The sequence below is a fragment of the Schistocerca americana genome, chromosome 10, assembly GCF_021461395.2.
Source record: "Schistocerca americana isolate TAMUIC-IGC-003095 chromosome 10, iqSchAmer2.1, whole genome shotgun sequence".
NCBI classification, from domain to species: domain Eukaryota; kingdom Metazoa; phylum Arthropoda; class Insecta; order Orthoptera; family Acrididae; genus Schistocerca; species Schistocerca americana.
Genome location: NC_060128.1, coordinates 151,366,836 through 151,384,764, shown reverse-complemented (window position 1 = coordinate 151,384,764; position 17,929 = coordinate 151,366,836). Strand labels below are relative to the sequence as shown.

Below are 17,929 nucleotides of genomic sequence, written 5' to 3'. Positions count from 1 at the left end.
TTCGTGGCGTTCTTGTTTTCTGTGTTGGTGTTCCGTTTGCTACGGGTTTATTTATCCATTGTCGTGTTTTATTTGTAGTTCACTGTTGCTGTTTCAGTTGACGTATTGTCATTTGGAGATAGTGAGTGGAGCTGTGAACGCGAGAAAATTGAGTGCCAAGTGGAGAAATCGGAACATTTCCGACAGATTCTTCTGCTTTGAGTTCAGTAGAGGGGCGACAGCAGCCAGAAACATTTGCGCCGTGTGTGGGGATAGTGTCACTGGAGAGAGCACGGCTAGAAACTGGTTTTGTCGTTTTGAGGATCGTTTTGACATGAGTGACCCTTCACATTCAGCAGTTGGGTGAAGTTCGCTGAAACGCATTAATCCAAAATGATCCACGTAATTGTACTCGAGAACTGGCAAATCTGATGAATTGTGGTCACCTCTCCGTCGTGGACATTTGGATTAAATGGGGAAAGTTCAAAAATCGGGTATGTATGCGTACCGCATGCTGTAAGTCGAAATCACAAAAATCAGCGGGTGGACGTGCTTGCTTGTCATCAGTTGTTTTTTTTTTTTTTTTTAAACAACATCGATCGTTCCTCTCCTGTATCGTTATTGGTAACGATAAGTGGTGGCTTTATGGTAACGTTGGAAAAGGAATTGTTGATCCAAAACATAGAAGCAACTCCATGTTCAAAGAACTGCGCGCGTCCAGAATAGCGGCGGTGTGTGGTGTGTGCTACCAATTGCTTTCCCGAGGAGTAACCATCACTGCTGACATTTATTGTCAACAACTGAGACGTCTTGCAGACGCAGTCCAACAACAAAGACCAAAAAGCCCGCCCGCATTGTGTTAGACTGACAAAGGACGCTGTACAGGGCCGGCCGTTGTGGCCGAGTGGTTCTAGCCGCTTCAGCCCGGAACCGCGCTGCTGCGACAGTCGCAGGTTCGAATCCTGCCTCGGACGTGGAAGTGTGTGATGTCCTTAGATTTAAGTAAGACTAAGTCTAGGAGACTGATGACCTCAGATGGTAAGTTCCATAGTGCTCAGAGCTATTTGAACCACTTGAACACTATACGAGGTCCATTCAAGTTCTAAGGCCTCCGATTTTTTTTTTTTTTCTAATTAACTACTCACCCGAAATCGATGAAACTGGCGTTACTTCTCGACGTAATCGCCCTGCAGACGTACGCGTTTTTCACAATGCTGGCGCCATGATTCCATGGCAGCGGCGAAGGCTTCTTTAGGAGTCTGTTTTGACCACTGGAAAATCGCTGAGGCAATAGCAGCACGGCTGGTGAATGTGCGGCCACGGAGAGTGTCTTTCATTGTTCTATAAAGCCAAAAGTCACTAGGAGCAAGGTGAGGTGAGTAGGGAGCATGAGGAATCACTTCAAAGCTGTTTTCACGAAGAAACTGTTGCGTAACGTTAGCTCGATGTGCGGGTGCGTTGTCTTGGTGAAACAGCACACGTGCAGCCCTTCCCGGACGTTTTTGTTGCAGTGCAGGAAGGAATTCAAAACGTTTTCGTAGGATGCACCTGTTACCGTAGTGCCCTTTGGAACGCAATGGGTAAGGATTACGCCCTCGCTGTCCCAGAACATGGACACCATCATTTTTTCAGCACTGACGGTTACCCGAAATTTTTTTGGTGGCAGTGAATCTGTGTTCTTCCATTGAGCTGACTGGCGCTTTGTTTCTGGATTGAAAAATGGCATCCACGTCTCGTCCATTGTGACAACCGACGAAAAGAAAGTCCCATTCATGCTGTCGTTACGCATCAACATTGCTCAGCAACATGCCACACTGGCAGCCGTGTGGTCATCCATCAGCATTCGTGGCACCCACCTGGATGACGCTTTTCGCATTTTCAGGTCGTCATGCAGGATTGTGTGCACAGAACCCACAGAAATGCCAACTCTGGAGGCTATCTGTTCAACAGTCATTCGGTGATCCCCCAAAACAATTCTCTCCACTTTCTCGATCGTGTCGTCAGACCGGCTTGTGCGAGCCCGAGGTTGTTTCGGTTTGTTGTCACATGATGTTCTACCTTCATTAAAATGTCGCACCCACGAACGCACTTTCGACACATCCCTAACTCCATCACCACATGTCTCCTTCAACTGTCGATGAATTTCAGTTGGTTTCACACCACACAAATTCAGAAAACGAATGATTGCACGCTGTTCAAGTAAGAAAAACGTCGCCATTTTAAGTATTTAAAACAGTTCTCATTCTCGCCGCTGGCGGTAAAATTCCATCTGCCGTACGGTGCTGCCATCTCTGGGACGTATTGACAATGAACGCGGGCTCATTTTAAAACAATGCGCATGTTTCTATCTCTTTCCAGTCCGGAGAAAAAAAATCGGAGGCCTTAGAACTTGAATGCACCTCATGCAGGAGTTGGTTTACCTGATCTGGCGCCCTCAGAGTTTCAACTTTTTCGCTCTCTGTCGAACAACCTTCAAGGAACTTCCTTTCAGGTTGAAATTGCGCTCCGAATATCGCGCCATGAGCATTTCGCCTTCAAAACGATACGTGATTTCTTCAACTACGGAGTCGAAGACACCGTTGTAAATACAAGGAGAATGTATTATGATGACTAAGGTCTGTCTTACGTGTATCTGTTGTGTTAATTAAACGATGGAAGAACACTACGAACTCGCGCACCAATCGTATACAGTAAAATATCAGCAACCTTCTGCATCAGAGTCTTCAAAGAATCGAATTACCGTGGATAAAACAGCGTCAGACGTCTGATTAGCGCATGAATAATGCAACACTTAACAAGCGACGTGAGAATTATCACAGCAACAAACTCTCACAGCTTTGAGGTCGCAATTTGTGTAAGTGTGCGTTCATTATCATCAGTTTTTCACTTAACACTGCGACTGCGAACACAGGCCTACAGAGTAGAATGACTGGCCATTTTCGAGACTCCTAGCTTTCACGCCATTTTATTGTCTGAAAGATAGCAGAAGACATGTCCGACAGAACGGACAGCATTCATATCTATAATTCTATGGGTGCGGCGGGAGTTTGACGAAAAAGCGTCAGTGTGGATGCACAACCAACGTCCGAAATCCTTCGGAAATTAGAAATCTGCGAGTGGGGGGCGGGGGTCGTTAAGGTGCGGCGAGAGGGAACCTGGGAATTTGAGTCTGACGGAAAGGATGGCCGGGGTGGTTAAGGCTACCATTCTAGAGAACCGTTCGACTGCTTCATCGCAAGTGGTGTCAGTTTTGTCGGACATGTTCATAGTAAGTAGCTCACTTCTTCTTCTTCTTGTTACAAAGCATCTTTATCCTATGAACCACAATGTGGTGTGCGTACTGTAAGACCTTCAGTACACACACCATAAGATTATTTGACTTTTCGCTCTAACGAAGTAGGCGAGTGTCAGCAATATGTCTCATGGTCTTATCGTGGCATGTTTATCTTCTGTCGTTAGGTCAGACGACAGAAATGCCACTTGCACGCTTAGAGTAGCAGATTGACGGTGACCAACTTTAAACAGAACTTGATTAATTTTCACACACATTTATTATAAAAATTACTTAACTTGGTTCTGAATGCTATTTACAATTGACAGTCTGAAGTTCCTTTGGTATTGGTACGTTAATCTTATTCTCACATATATCTCTGATACTTGACAAAAGTGTCTGTACATTTATTTCATGGCTATGTACAGGAATATGGTAATCTTATTAGGCGCAGACTGAAACTTGACCACAGACTGGTACAGACAAATGTAGAACTCGTACAGACTGTTGCAGACAAATGCAGACTGACTAATCGGAGGTCTGTACACTCGTTATAATACCTCGCGCGTTCATGTATCACTGCGCAAGTGTGATCCGCGAGGAGAAAAAGTTGTACGTTAGCAGCAATCTCATTGGCTGCGTTACATATTAATACGTGGATCGGCGGAAGCAGAATTTGGTCCGTCTCTATGGCAGCGCCATCTCGTAGTGCGGAGACGGACGAGCGCTGCGCCTGCGCTGTTGTGCTTAGTGGGGCGCGCTCTAGTGGGAAAGTTGTGTACGCGCTGACTACGAGGAACTATGTACACAACACACAGTATGTAGTTTTCAATGTCAATGAACTTTACCAATAGCCGTACACTTTAAGATGTATTATTTTATCCTGAAAGCAACCAGTTTCGGCAATTCATTTTGCCATCTTCAGGCCCCATACGCTTTTTTTTTTTTTTTCCCAAATCAACGAACTTATCGTATAGCGCCATAAAACAGGATATCGTGAATTCCAGTTGTTTTGCAGCTGCTTCACACGAAAGCGTGACAGCAACTCGTGGTGTGCCACATGATTTACTGCGATACTGGCAATGTAAAATAAAAAATGAGTCACATGGAAATTAGGTGTCACTCCCACGGACAACCTCTTCGTCAGTAGTACATAAATATAAAATTTTGTACTTCATCGACGGCGTAATAAAGGCTCGGGAAATATTTGTTACTACGTTTTTGCCCCCCTCCCCCATTTTTCTTTATTCTCTTTATTGTATGACTGTCATAGTGAGCGGTTTTCGAAACCCTCTCACACTAACTTTTTAGTGAGTTTTTTTACCTCCTCGTTTGCCTCTTATGACATAAATATAGAGCTATTGCAGAGTCACACATGCCATATTATGGAGAACTTTCTCTACACCTGTGGTGCACGAATACGGCAGTTACATGCTGACAGCGTGCGGCGCGAGAATTTCCGTGTGTTAAAAATAGTCATAGAAGAGAAAGTATTGGAGATATCAATTTAATTCTCTTTTCACTGCATGGAAGTACATTAAAAGTTTTCATCAGGTTTTGAAAATGATATCTTGAAGGTGGCCTCCGTTCTGTTCAATGCATTCTGAGTGTGAAATGGAAAGTTTCGATCCACTTTGTCCAGCATGTCTCCGTCTGTAGTGGCAATAGCAGGGCACCCAGGTTCGTGGACGATTGATATACGCCGAGGATTAAAGGTAGCCTCACAAGAAAAAGTCACAGGGGGCTAAATCTGGCGAGCGTGCTGGTCACTGTAGATCGCTCCTCGAAGAGATGAGACGGTAGAGGAAGTGTTCGCGCAAGAGCGTCATTGACTCATATATATATATATATATATATATATATATATATATATATATATATATATATATATAACCATCAGCTGTTTATTTGTCTCATTAATCATCTAGGATGTATGGTACAACAGGTAAGTTAAAAGCAGATTAGTTGAGTAATCTGTTGTAGACTACATCTTGGATGATGGTTAACAACCAAAACCGGTAGATGACTAATGAAACAAATAAACAGCTGATGGTTACAGTAAAAAAAACTAAACTCCTCCCGAACAGGCCATGAAGGCCCAACGCACCGACCGACCGCCAGCCTTGTCATCCTCAGACCATATGCATCACTGACTGCGGATATGGCCGGCCGGTGTGACCGAGCGGTTCTAGGCGCTACAATCTGGAACCGCGTGATCGCTACGGTCGCAGGTTCGAATTCTGCCTCGGGCATGGATGTGTGTGTGATGTCCTTAGGTTAGTTAGGTTTGTTCTAAGTTCTAGGGGACTGATGACCTCAAGTGTTAAGTTCCATAGTGCTGAGAGCCATTTGATGCGGATATGGAGGGGCATGTGGTGAGCACACCGCTCTCCCGGCCGTATGTCAGTTTCCGAGATCCTCAGTTTGCCTGAGTGCACGCCGCTTGCCAACAGCGCTCGGCAGACCGGATGGTCACCCATCCAAGTGCTAGCCCAGCCGGACAGCGCTTAACTTCGGTGATCTGACGGGAACCGGTGTTAGCACTGCTGCATGGCCGTTGGCGGTGGTTAAATTTTTTTATAAAATACTTTACGGAAAAAGGAAATTTGCATTAAGGTCTTATGGGACCAAACTGCTGAGGTCATCGGTCCCTAAGCTTACGCACTACTTATCTAACTTACGCTGAGGACAACACACACACCCATGCCTCAGGGAAGACTCGAACCTCCGACGCGGGGAGCCGCGCGGACCGTTTCAAGGCGCCCCAGACAGCACGGCTATCCCGCGCGGCAATACTTTACGGCTGTTCTCACCCACCTTTTGGAAAATTTCAGAAGTCTCATTGCCGTGCGTGCCGTGTCAGCCGCGTCGCTGTCTTGTTTGAACCAGACTTCCCCCACATTCATTTCTCCAAGTTCGGGAAGAAAAACTACCCAGTCATCATCTGGGCATAACAAAGTAACCCTCAGCTGCCCTATTGTTCTCTTCAAATAATCACATGCCAGTAAGGCCAGCTTTGGATAACACACACCAAACAATCGCACGTTTTGCTCGTGAACTTCTTCGGGGTTCGTGGCACTCTAGTATCGCACTGTTTGATTATTCACGCGCCCAGACAAATGAAAATGTACCTCGCCGCTAAAGAACACAAGGGTGTCACGAGGCAGGTTTCCGATCAAGGCTTCATCGAATTTTTTGTGAAGCAAAAAAAAAAAATGGTTCAAATGGCTCTGAGCACTATGGGACTCAACTGCTGTGGTCATCAGTCCCCTAGAACTTAGAACTACTTAAACCTAACTAACCTAAGGATATCACACACACCCACGCCCGAGGCAGTATTCGAACCTGCGACCGCAGCAGCAGCGCAGCTCCGGACTGGAGCGCCTAGAACCGAACGGCCACCGCGGCCGGCTTTTGTGAAGCAAAATCCCGTAGATTAAATGTGTGCACCACCGTCGGTCGAGGAGAAAATTCCAAATCTTTGTGAAAAATTCGTCTCTCTGTAAGATCAGGAAACTGCAAGAGCAGCTGCATGTTTGCGTGCAGACCGCAGCCTTAACTTTCTCGACGTATTTCGGTGGCTCTTGACGGTCGTGGTCTCCCTTTCCGCACACTACCAGTATCCGTAAACGTATTCACCCAGATGACAATCTAGTTTCGATCAGGAACACGATCTGCAGGCATGATATGAAACTGTTCTCTGAATGCGCTTTTGGGACATTTTCCAACATTTGCGACACCATGTGTTTCGTACTACATTACTGGTCTCAGCGTCATCTACGTCTCTTCAAAGGTTTTTAAACCTTAATAAGAGTCGCCTTGTATGTCTTATATTAATAGCTAACTAATTACGGCTTATTGTGTCTGTCTGGCAGAGTTTAGTGTCATTCAGAATGTTGCGTATATACGTGTCTGCTCTATCGGTAACGTAGCACTTCTTATGTGCTGTCACTCTGTAATGAAGCTCTAATGACCTCATTCTGTTTAGGTCTTTTGAAGCGTATACGTATATTTGATATGTGGATGTAATTTATCTGCTTTTTATCATATTAATTGCCACTATCCAAAGCAACTGGGTAGCGGAAGAGCAGCAGTTACGCCAGATTGCTGAGATGTACACGTTCATTAATTACTTTGTGTGCCATGTGCGGTTCTGCATCTGTGCCAGCACTGTGAAGCTAATTAGTCACACATTAGGCATTTGCGGCCGCACAAAAGTTCTTCAACTCGCGACTTAATTGCTTGCAGAAATTACTTTGTCATTGTAATAGGGCCTCTGTAACACTATAATGTATGTATGCTTCGCCATTATAAAACTTTCTGAATTAACGTATGTACGACATTTTCTGCATATATCAGACAGACATACATCTACAAACTGCTGCAATTTGTGTGTTGCAGAGCCGCTCGAAGAGCCAGCTAGCGAGCAACAGCCGGAGCAAAATGAAGACGCTGACGATGAAGAAGGTAAGGCGGTGTGAAATTTTTCTGTCACTCTGCGAGACCTTTATTTGATACGCCACACATTGTTTACTCATTGACTTGCCTGCCATTTTTCGTCCCTTTTACGTTATAAATGAATTGTCATTGGTTAGCACATTTTAACACAAATTAAAATTTCGTTGACTTCATTTAGGGTACTCTTTATAAATGTTCTATTTTTCATACAAAACGGTTGTTTCAACTGCGTCTCACTTCACTGGCGAATTTAAAATGTTTCACGAGGGTCACTCCAAAAGAAATGCACACTATTTTTGTAAAAATACAGTTTTCATTCTGCGTGTGTGAAAGCTTTACAGTGTGTAGATACATCCTTCCCGCTTGTTTTCAAACTTAGTTCAACCTGTTCCCGTGAGTGGCGCCGTCACAGCATGTCTTCAAGATGGCTGCTACACTTGACGTTCGTCAGAAGCAGCGTGCTGTCATAGAATTCCTGTGCTGTGAAAACGAGACAGTGGGAAACATCCAAGAGAGGTTGAAAAAGGTGTATGGAGACGCTGCTGTCGATCGCAGTACAGTTAGTCGGTGGGCAAGCAGGTTACGTGATGAAAGCGGGCACGGCAATATTGAGGATTGTCCGCGCAGCGGCATGCCTCGTACTGCACACGCTCCAGAAAATGTGCAGAGAGTTAACGAATTGGTGACTGCCGACAGACGCATCACAGTGAACGAATTGTCACGCTACGTTGGGATAGGGGAAGGAAGTGTTTGCAGAATACTGAAAGTGTTGGCGTTAAAAAAGGTCTGTGCCTGGTGGGTTCCCAGGATGATGACAGTGGCTCACAAAGAAACAAGAAAAACGCTATGCAGCGAACTCTTAGAACTGTACGAGAATGGCGGAGATGAGTTTCTTGGAAGAATTGTGACAGGTGATGAAACATGGCTCCATCATTTTTCACCAGAGACGAAGAGGGAATCAATGGAGTGGCATCATGCAAATTCACTCAAGAAAAAAAAATTCAAAACCACACCTTCTGCTGTAAAAGTTATGGCTACGGTGTTTTTCGATTCCGAAGGGCTCTTGCTTGTGGACATCGTGCCAAGTGAAACCACCATAAGTTCTGGTGCATATGTGATGACACTGAAGAAACTTCAAGCTCGACTGAATCGTGTTCGACCACATCGGCAAAAGCAGGATGTTTTGCTGTTGCATGACAATGCACGGCCACATGTCAGTCAAAAAACCATGGAAGCGATCACAAAACTCGGATGGACAATACTGAAACACCTGCCTTACAGTCCTGACCTGGCTCCATGTGATATCATCTCTCTGGGAAACTGAAAGACTCTCTTCGTGGAACAAGGTTTGAAGATGATGACTCCCTTGTGCACGCTGCCAAACAGTGGCTCCAACAGGTTGGTCCAGAATTTTACCGTGGGCATATACAGGCGCTGGTTCCAAGATGGCTTAAGGCAGTTGAGAGGGATGGAAATTATGTGGAGAAATAAAAATATTGTTCCTAAAGGATGTATCTACACACTGTAAAACTTTCAAACATGTAGAATAAAAGATGAATTTTTTTAAAAAAATAGTGTGCATTTCTTTTGGAGTGACCCTTGTATATTGCTAGTGATGTAGATATTGTGATTCAGTCCAGTAGACATACACCAGCAGTAGTAATAGCAAATGAAATTTTCACTGTGTCTTATGGAAGTAAGTTGCTTTGTGTTGTGTATTTCCAAGTGTTAATAATGAAATGGGGTAATGTTGCAAGTCAGTACCATAGTTAAACATTAACATATTATTTGCATAGAACCATCCAGTGAGGCACGCACTCGGCATTTGTGTGTACATGTTTTAAAAAAGTTGGCATACTGATGACAGTACCACAATACATATCACGCCATTGTGAACATTCCACTGTGACAACTAGTCAGAATTTGAAAACAACAGCAGCATTCATAAGTATAGCATTAGAAGTAAGACAGACCTCCACTATTAACAAATAAAATGAGTTTGACACAGAACGGTACAAATTATACAGCCACAGAAACATTTCGTTTCTTCCATGGTGAATTAAAGCAGGTGATACATGACAAAAGCAATAATAAAAACAAACAAAATAATCTTTGTATGTAGATGTCTTTAGGTATTATGTGTATTTCAAGTGTCAGTTGTACTTTGATTAAGCACAGTGAAAGTAGAAGTTGTAAATGATCAGCAAGTTGATACATATTCACTGGAAAAAAAAAAAATTATTTGTGAAACAGTTGAGCTATAGGGAAAAAATATACTTTATTTGTGAAACAGTTGTGCTGTGGGGAAATATGATGATGATACATGGAATATGAAAATAACTGACCACCATGGGGAATGCCTTTCGTCACTGTTTCAGTAATTATTTATTATATTTGCAACCTAGGTTTTGAGTTATTAGCTTATTAGCGTATTATCTAGCTTTACTGACAAACATAAACAAAACAAAGCATTTACAGTGCTCCAAGATATCAACTGCTAATACTATACCTAGAAAATAATACATTCAGTATCATAGAATATTAAAGTACATTGTTTTCAGATCCATTTATAGTGGGGAACAACTTAAGAAAGATGAATGAATAATTTCTCAAGTTCAGCAATATCAAAGAGTTGAAAGTAAATGAATTCTGGTTGCCCATGCAGCAGCTGTTCAGGATGGTTCTTGTGGTGCTCCTTGATATGCAGAATTTCAAACAAATTTCTGTCCTCTATACACAAAATGCAGTATTTGTACATTTGCTACGTAATTGTGTCTAATGTCCAGACATTGCTATCCTCAGTTGCATAACAACTGCAGCTTCCTACCTCTGAGCTGTTGTTTGAGCCCAGAATTCAGACACAGTTCTGTTATGACAAGCCAAATGTTCATTGGAGGCAGAGATGGTGTCAGAAGTGCCCCACAGAAGCGTAATAAGATCACTCGTGTTCTCTGTAGACATAAGTGATTTGATGAATATGATGAGCAGTAATCTGTGCTGTTTCTGATGATGCTTTAGTGTACAGGAAAGTGTCATATTTGTGTGACTAAGTATACAATATGATTAGGATAGTATTTCTGTTCGGTGTGATGAATGGTAGCTTGCTCTAAATGAGGGAAAATGTAACTTAATAAAATGAGTAAATAAAACAATCTTATAATTTTCAAATCGGTGGTGTGCTGCTTAACACAGTTGTGTCAATTAAATATCTAGGTATACTTGTAAGCGTAGGCTTCCGCGGCCGTTGTCTTCTTCAATAGAATTCTTCAGGGTATCAGACCGCATCGTCATAATTTAAAATGCGCCAACGTTTCGGCCAGCGTTGCAGCTAGCCTTCATCAGGGCCTTACGTTAACGTAAGGCCCTGATGAAGGCTAGCTGCAACGCTGGCCGAAACGTTGGCGCATTTTAAATTATGACGATGCGGTCTGATACCCTGAAGAATTCTATTGATCTAGGTATACTGTTGCAGAACAATATGTAATGGAATGATATCAATTGCAGGAAAGGCGAATGGTACACTTTAATTTATGGAGAGAATTATGGGAAAGTGGAGCTCATCTATAAAGAAGGCTGTGCTCAGAAACTTTGTCTCATTTTCAATACTACTTAAATATTTGGGATCCCCACCAGATCACATTAAAAGGAGACACTGAAGCAATGCAGAGACGTGCTGCTAGATTTGTTACTGGTAGGTTCGATCAACATGCATTATGGAAATGCTCCATGAACTCAAATTGGAATCCCCCAAAGGAAAGAAGTCTTCACACAAAACATGATTGACAAAGTTTAGAGACAGGCATTTGGAACAGACTGCTGAACTATCCTACTGTCACAAACATACAGGGTGAGCACAAAGTGTTGCGCTGATTATAAAAATTTATAACAGAGTAACCGTTTGACATGATAAGTTACATTTGATGCTGTTACATAGGTTAGTAGTACTAGGTTTTTTTTATTTTTATTTTTTTTTTAAGACCACTTACGTTAGCCTCTTGATAGCTTGGAAAATGTCGAGGCGATATCCCAGTTCCCGCCAGGTGTTTCGTAACATGTGTTCTGTCACAGTACCCCGCAACAGCTTGTATCCTGAATGAGATTTTCACTCTGCAGCGGAGTGTGCGCTGATATGAAACTTCCTGGCAGATTAAAACTGTGTGCCCGACCGAGACTCGAACTCGGGACCTTTGCCTTTCGCGGGCAAGTGCTCTACCATCTGAGCTACCGAAGCACGACTCACGCCCGGTACTCACAGCTTTACTTCTGCCAGTACCTCGTCTCCTACCTTCCAAACTTTACAGAAGCTCTCCTGCGAACCTTGCAGAACTAGCACTCCTGAAAGAAAGGATATTGCGGAGACATGGCTTAGCCACAGCCTGGGGGATGTTTCCAGAATGAGATTTTCACTCTGCAGCGGAGTGTGCGCTGATATGAAACTTCCTGGCAGATTAAAACTGTGTACCCGACCGAGACTCGAACTCGGGACCTTTGCCTTTCGCGGGCAAGTGCTCTACCATCTGAGCTACCGAAGCACGACTCACGCCCGGTACTCACAGCTTTACTTGTGCCAGTACCTCGTCTCCTACCTTCCAAACTTTACAGAAGCTCTCCTGCGAACCTTGCAGAACTAGCACTCCTGAAAGAAAGGATATTGCGGAGACATGGCTTAGCCACAGCCTGGGGGATGTTTCCAGAATGAGATTTTCACTCTGCAGCGGAGTGTGCGCTGATATGAAACTTCCTGGCAGATTAAAACTGTGTGCCCGACCGAGACTCGAACTCGGGACCTTTGCCTTTCGCGGGCAAGTGCTCTACCGCGGCACTTGCCCGCGAAAGGCAAAGGTCCCGAGTTCGAGTCTCGGTCGGGCACGCAGTTTTAATCTGCCAGGAAGTTTCAGCTTGTATCCTAGCCTTCAGTTTGTCAACATCAGCAACTGAATGACAAAGACTCTGTCCTTGATATAGCCCCAGAAAAAAAAGTCGAGGGCCGTAATGTCTGGAGAGCGGGGTGGCCAGGCTGTTGGACTGTTCCTTCCAATCCACTGATCCGGACATTACACCCTTCTCCAGACATTACATCCCTTGACTTTTTTTCTGGCACTATATCTAGGACAGAGTCTTCGTCACATCAGTCGCTGATGTAGGTACTGTGACAAAACAGCTGGCAGGAACTGGAATACCGCCTTGACATTCTCCGAGCTACCAAGGGAGCACACGTTGAGGTTTACTAAAGTAAGTGGTCTTTAAAAGAAATTAGTAACACTAACCTATGTAATGGCATTAAATGTAAATTATTATGTCAAATGGTTATTCTGTAATAAATTGTTATAATCAGGGCAAGACTTTGTGCCCACCCTGTACATCTGGTGTAAGGACCGTGAAGACAAGGTAAGATCAATTAGGACTCATACAGAGGTGCATAGACAGTCGTTTTCACCCTTGCTCCATTTTCGATGGTGGAAGAGAGGAAATAGCACAAGTTACCCTCTGCCATTCCCTGATGTCATAGTATATATGTAGATGTAGATGTCCTCTGAGTCTTTCACGGTGGTATGCTCTGATAAAACCTTCTCAGTTTACAAGCCACATCATTTAGAATAAAACACTAGATATTTCGGTAGCTATCTCCACCATCATCATCAGGAGTTAAAATCGCTGACTACCAAGACTGGCACAGTATTCTGCATACACAGAGGTAATCGGGTCATCTGGAAATTTTCAGAGAGGGATGGAGTGGTGCATGCTGGAGGGTAGTTGGGCAGCTCAGCGGCGCCATCTCACTGTGCGACAGAGTGACGTCATGTCACGTGAAGTGCCACGTTTGAAACTGGTGCTCACGTGTCCGTAGAAGCATCAAGCTTACATCTTCGCTTTCGCTCAATGTTCAAAGCCCGCCACCGTGCCCTACTAAGTGTGTACCCGCTGTCTCTTTTAAAGTTGTTGCTGTTTGTAGTCATTTCAGCTGCTTTTTTGATAATAGAATCCCAGTACAAAGGTATTTGAGCCAAAAGTGTCGTCTTTCCAAATTCTATTTTATCCCCGTTTCCTAGGCAGTTTTCTGGCACAGTCGGCTTCTCAAGTTCCCTTTGTTTGATACGTTGCGAGTGCTCTGCACACCTCTTGGCAGCAGTGAGAATGGTTTGACCTATGTAAATGCCATGGCATCGACAGGGGACATCATATATATCAGGAACAGGAAAACCTACGTCATGTTCAACAGAGCGTAATGTATCTCTTTATCTTGGAGATAGACCAGAGCACTGTCTCAGCCTATATCTCTTGAGAACACATCCTATCCTGCTAGTAGTTGCTGCAGAGTGTGAAAAGAGTGGAGCTGGCTCGGCCTCTTCCACTAATACACAAGGCATCTTTCACAGTAATCTGCCGCTGCAGTTTAGTGCATATATGACTAGTGATGGGGCAACGAGCATGAGTGTCTGCAGACTTTGTTGTTGTATGACATATGGATATGTGTGCTCGCACTATGTAACTGCGTCACCAATATATTTAGTAGTAATGACAGCGACATATAAATGTGTCAGCTCATTTTAGGTTGACATGGCCTAATAGCCATAACATCTTCACTTGATAATGGCCTAAGGCCGAAATTACAATTGTGAGATAAAGAAAGTGTTACAGTCACTGGCATAAATAAGATGTGTTTTATAAAGTTCTACATGACTGTGGATCCCAGGTATAAAAAGTTTCATCAGCAGAGTTGCAAGTTTTAGCAATTTCTCTCTTGTTGTAACCATTTTCTCAGAACACATGGTTCAAGTGTTCAAATGCAGGCTTTAGACGGTTATCGTCAGAGATAATCTTTGCCCTGTGTACTAACAGGTTTAAGACCACTTTCTTGTCTACAGGGTGGTGAAAACTGTTGATGTTCGATTACCGGTCTGCGAGCGTAGATTTCCTGTACGTTGAATGTCTGAGCCAGCCTCCAGCCGTTCACTCGACTAAAACATCCAAGAACAGAAGGTTGCCATCCCTCTCCAACTCAACAGTAAATTTAATGTTGGAATGGACACTGTTCGTGTGCTTGATAAACATCTGCAGTGCAGATGTCGATATAGATATAGCAGGCATAGAAATACTGTACTTTGGGTGCAGTGATCAGAAAGTCTCATTGCTTCAAATACTGGAGATCAAGGAGCAGCACAAGAACCTTCCTCAGTGGCTACTGAGTTAACAGACTTCATTCACTCTCCACTACTTGATACTGCCAGGTGTAACTGAGTGCCCTGTCCATTATTGTTAAATTGCCAGTACTTCATTGTAATATTTTATGATCGAACGCCTCTGTAGCTGAATGGTTAGCATCACTGTCTTTGTTGCGGAAGGACCTGGGTTTGATTCCCCGTATCTCCTCCAATTTTTTCGGGAAGTACGAAGGTCTGGTACAAGGTACACTCAGCCCTCGTGAGGCAAAATGAGAAGCTGCTTGAATAAAGAAGCAGGGTCATCACCAGGATTCTCTGCTGGCAACAACAGCTGGAGAGACTGGCGACGTACTGATAATAATCATAGATCACACATCATACTCCCCCGTAGGCAACAGTTGGCCAATAGGAACAGACCTAAGATCTAATCCATGGATAGAGTTTACATTTTTTTTGTGTTTATGTGTGATTATGTAGGTATATTTTTGTATATTTGCTACCAACAGTTAATTTATTTGATGACTGTAAACTCGTTGCTTTGTTTGTGTTTGTACCAGTATGCATGATTACTTCTTAGCCAGTAACACTAGGCAATGACTAATCCAGAACCTAGATTGAAAAAAAATTGGTGATTGCATAGATTTAAAATTCTCACGTATCCACTATAACGTCTTCAGACTGATTACTACAATGGAAATGGAAATTCTTACTATTAAAACCAATCAAAAATACATCATGAATTCATATTACCAAAACATTAACAGTAAATAAATAATGGTTGTGGAGCAACTAGCACTTAGTACCATATATACTTGCACAGTAAATTACAAATGAAACTTCCGGTAGCACAAAATATTTTAGCCAAATGGAACCACAAAAAAGTGTTCCCAAGAAAAGTTTCAGGAAAGCAGGACATTTAGGAAAAGAAGCGGTGCTGCCACATAGCGAATGGACTTCCTAGGTCAGTCATGCTTCTAAGCAATATTTTAGGATGGGTTTCAGGATTGTGTCCTCTGTAGACTGATTGAATTTTACCAGTTTTACCAGTGAACCAAAGCCTGTTGCCCTCTTTACCTATGGCTAAGCCTATCTAATCATTTCATTTAATACACCCACAGACTGTTACATCAGGTATTTGTACAAGTTGAACGATTCCAGTTCTGACTCATTCATATTATAGCCATAGGATACCAAAGATTTTTGCATTTTGTAGAGTTCACAATTTTAGTGAACACCTCAAGCTAGCTGTCAATTCTTACATCATTTTTAAATCTTATTGAGGCGTGACTGTGTATTTTCTGCAGCTTTTTTCAGGTAGTACTTCATTCTAGATAACTTTTCAGTGTCTTCTTATGTGCGGTTTGAAGTAATATACCCCCTTCTCCATACCATTGAATGTCGCAATAAACATACTGTAATTGACCGTATGAAAAAGCTGCTGCAAACATTCTATTGCCATGTAGTATGGAAGCAGAGGTATTCTATTAGGTAACGACGGTTCATCTAGACCAGGCTGTTCCAGCTCGTCGGCTCCGTTGTGAGCCACGGAGCGCTCCCTGCTCCAGGGAGCCGGGTCGCTCGCTGCGACCAGTCAAGTGGGCCGGCACGTGGCACGGCTGGCTGAGGCAGGCGGCAAGGCAAGCGTTTTGATGTGCCAGCTGCGTCTTACAAGATCGACAACCTCATACTCTTAGCTGCTAAGGCGTGGTGACATGCTACACCAGGAAATACGATGTTCCGGAAATAAATAAGAAATCACTGTTTTACAAGAAATTGCATACTAAATTTATTAGGCCTCTGTAGCTTGACATGTTCTTTTCATTACAAGATCGGAAATATCAGGCGTCAAAGTGTTCGCAGCGTTAATGCGGAGGATGGCCTTCATTGTTGCATCCTGAAGAAACGACTATTCCTTACATTTTTACTCTTTTCATTGCTGAGAAAAGCTGCTCACAACAATATGTAGATCCAAACATGAACATGATCTGAGCGGCATTGTTGTGAAGCTTGGGAAATGTTTTTTGCTGTAATGAAAGATACCATCGTGACAAATCCAACGTGTTGTAGTACCTCTCTTTCAGCAAAGTTGAATTTTGCAACTCAATAATCTCCAATTGAAGTGACAATGATAAGTCATTGGGGGAAACAGAAAAAGGAGTGCTGGGCACCTTAAGTTCCATTTCCAAACTAGTGAGGCCTCTGGAGTCGTGTTTCAAACCACGTGATGAGCTGCTTTAACTTTGCTTGGTAATCGCCGAAAGTAGTACAGTCAGGTAGTTTTAAAGAAGCAAGACGATTGAAGAACGTTAAATGTCCATTACTCATCTGCCTCTCAAATAAACGCAATGAACGCTTTGATCTGGTCGTGCATGTCAACGATTAGCTGCCCTTTGCGCTGCAATGACAGATTTAAGTTATTCAGATGCATAGTTATGTCAGCAAGGAACGCCAGGTCTGATATCCTTTTCTCCCCCTTTCATTTCGAGAAAAAGGGATATTTCCTCACGAATGGCAAAGAAAACATCAAGAACTTTTCCCCGACTCAGCCAACGAACTGTACTGTGGTAAGGCATATCCCCATACTCCGCGTCCATATCTTTCAGGAATCCTTCGAATTGGCGATGATTCATACCGTGACGCCGCACAAAATTCACACACTTCACGACATCTTTCACTACACCACCCAGCTCTACTGTTTCAGCACACAGTACCTCTTGGTGAATAAAATGTCTTTCCCGAATTCGTCCCTGAGTTTATTTTTCAAACGACCTTGGTGACGCTCGATCATTTGTGGTGCACCGTCTGTCGCTACAGAATGGAGCTTATCCCACGGCAAATTCATATTGTCCACTGATTCACAAACAGCTTCAAAAATGTCACGTCCTGTTGCGATGTAATCGAGAGGTACCACATCCAAGAGTTCTTCATTTACTTGCAGCTCCACGTCGACACCACGCACAAAGACTGCAAACTGAGCACAGTTCGATATGTCGGTGCTTTCGTCAGGCTCTAGCGAAAATGCAACAAAGCTCTCCGCCTTTTTCCTGAGCTGTGTCTC

The 17,929-nt window shown here is 43.4% G+C and overlaps 1 protein-coding gene and 1 pseudogene across 2 annotated transcripts in view; one reads left to right on the top strand and one right to left on the bottom strand.

The window, feature by feature from the left end:
* The window catches only part of LOC124552467 (protein timeless homolog), a 480,403-nt gene that overhangs the window by 409,832 nt on the left and 52,642 nt on the right, over window positions 1-17,929 (top strand). For both annotated transcript variants that reach the window (XR_006967921.1, XM_047126741.1), the window contains exon 16: window positions 7,652-7,717. Coding sequence is in view for 1 of the 2 variants with exons in the window: in XM_047126741.1 (XP_046982697.1) it covers window positions 7,652-7,717 (66 nt within the window). In the remaining variant the exon portion in view is untranslated. The remainder of the gene's footprint in view (window positions 1-7,651; window positions 7,718-17,929) is intronic.
* LOC124552914 lies at window positions 5,695-5,812 on the bottom strand (annotated as a pseudogene).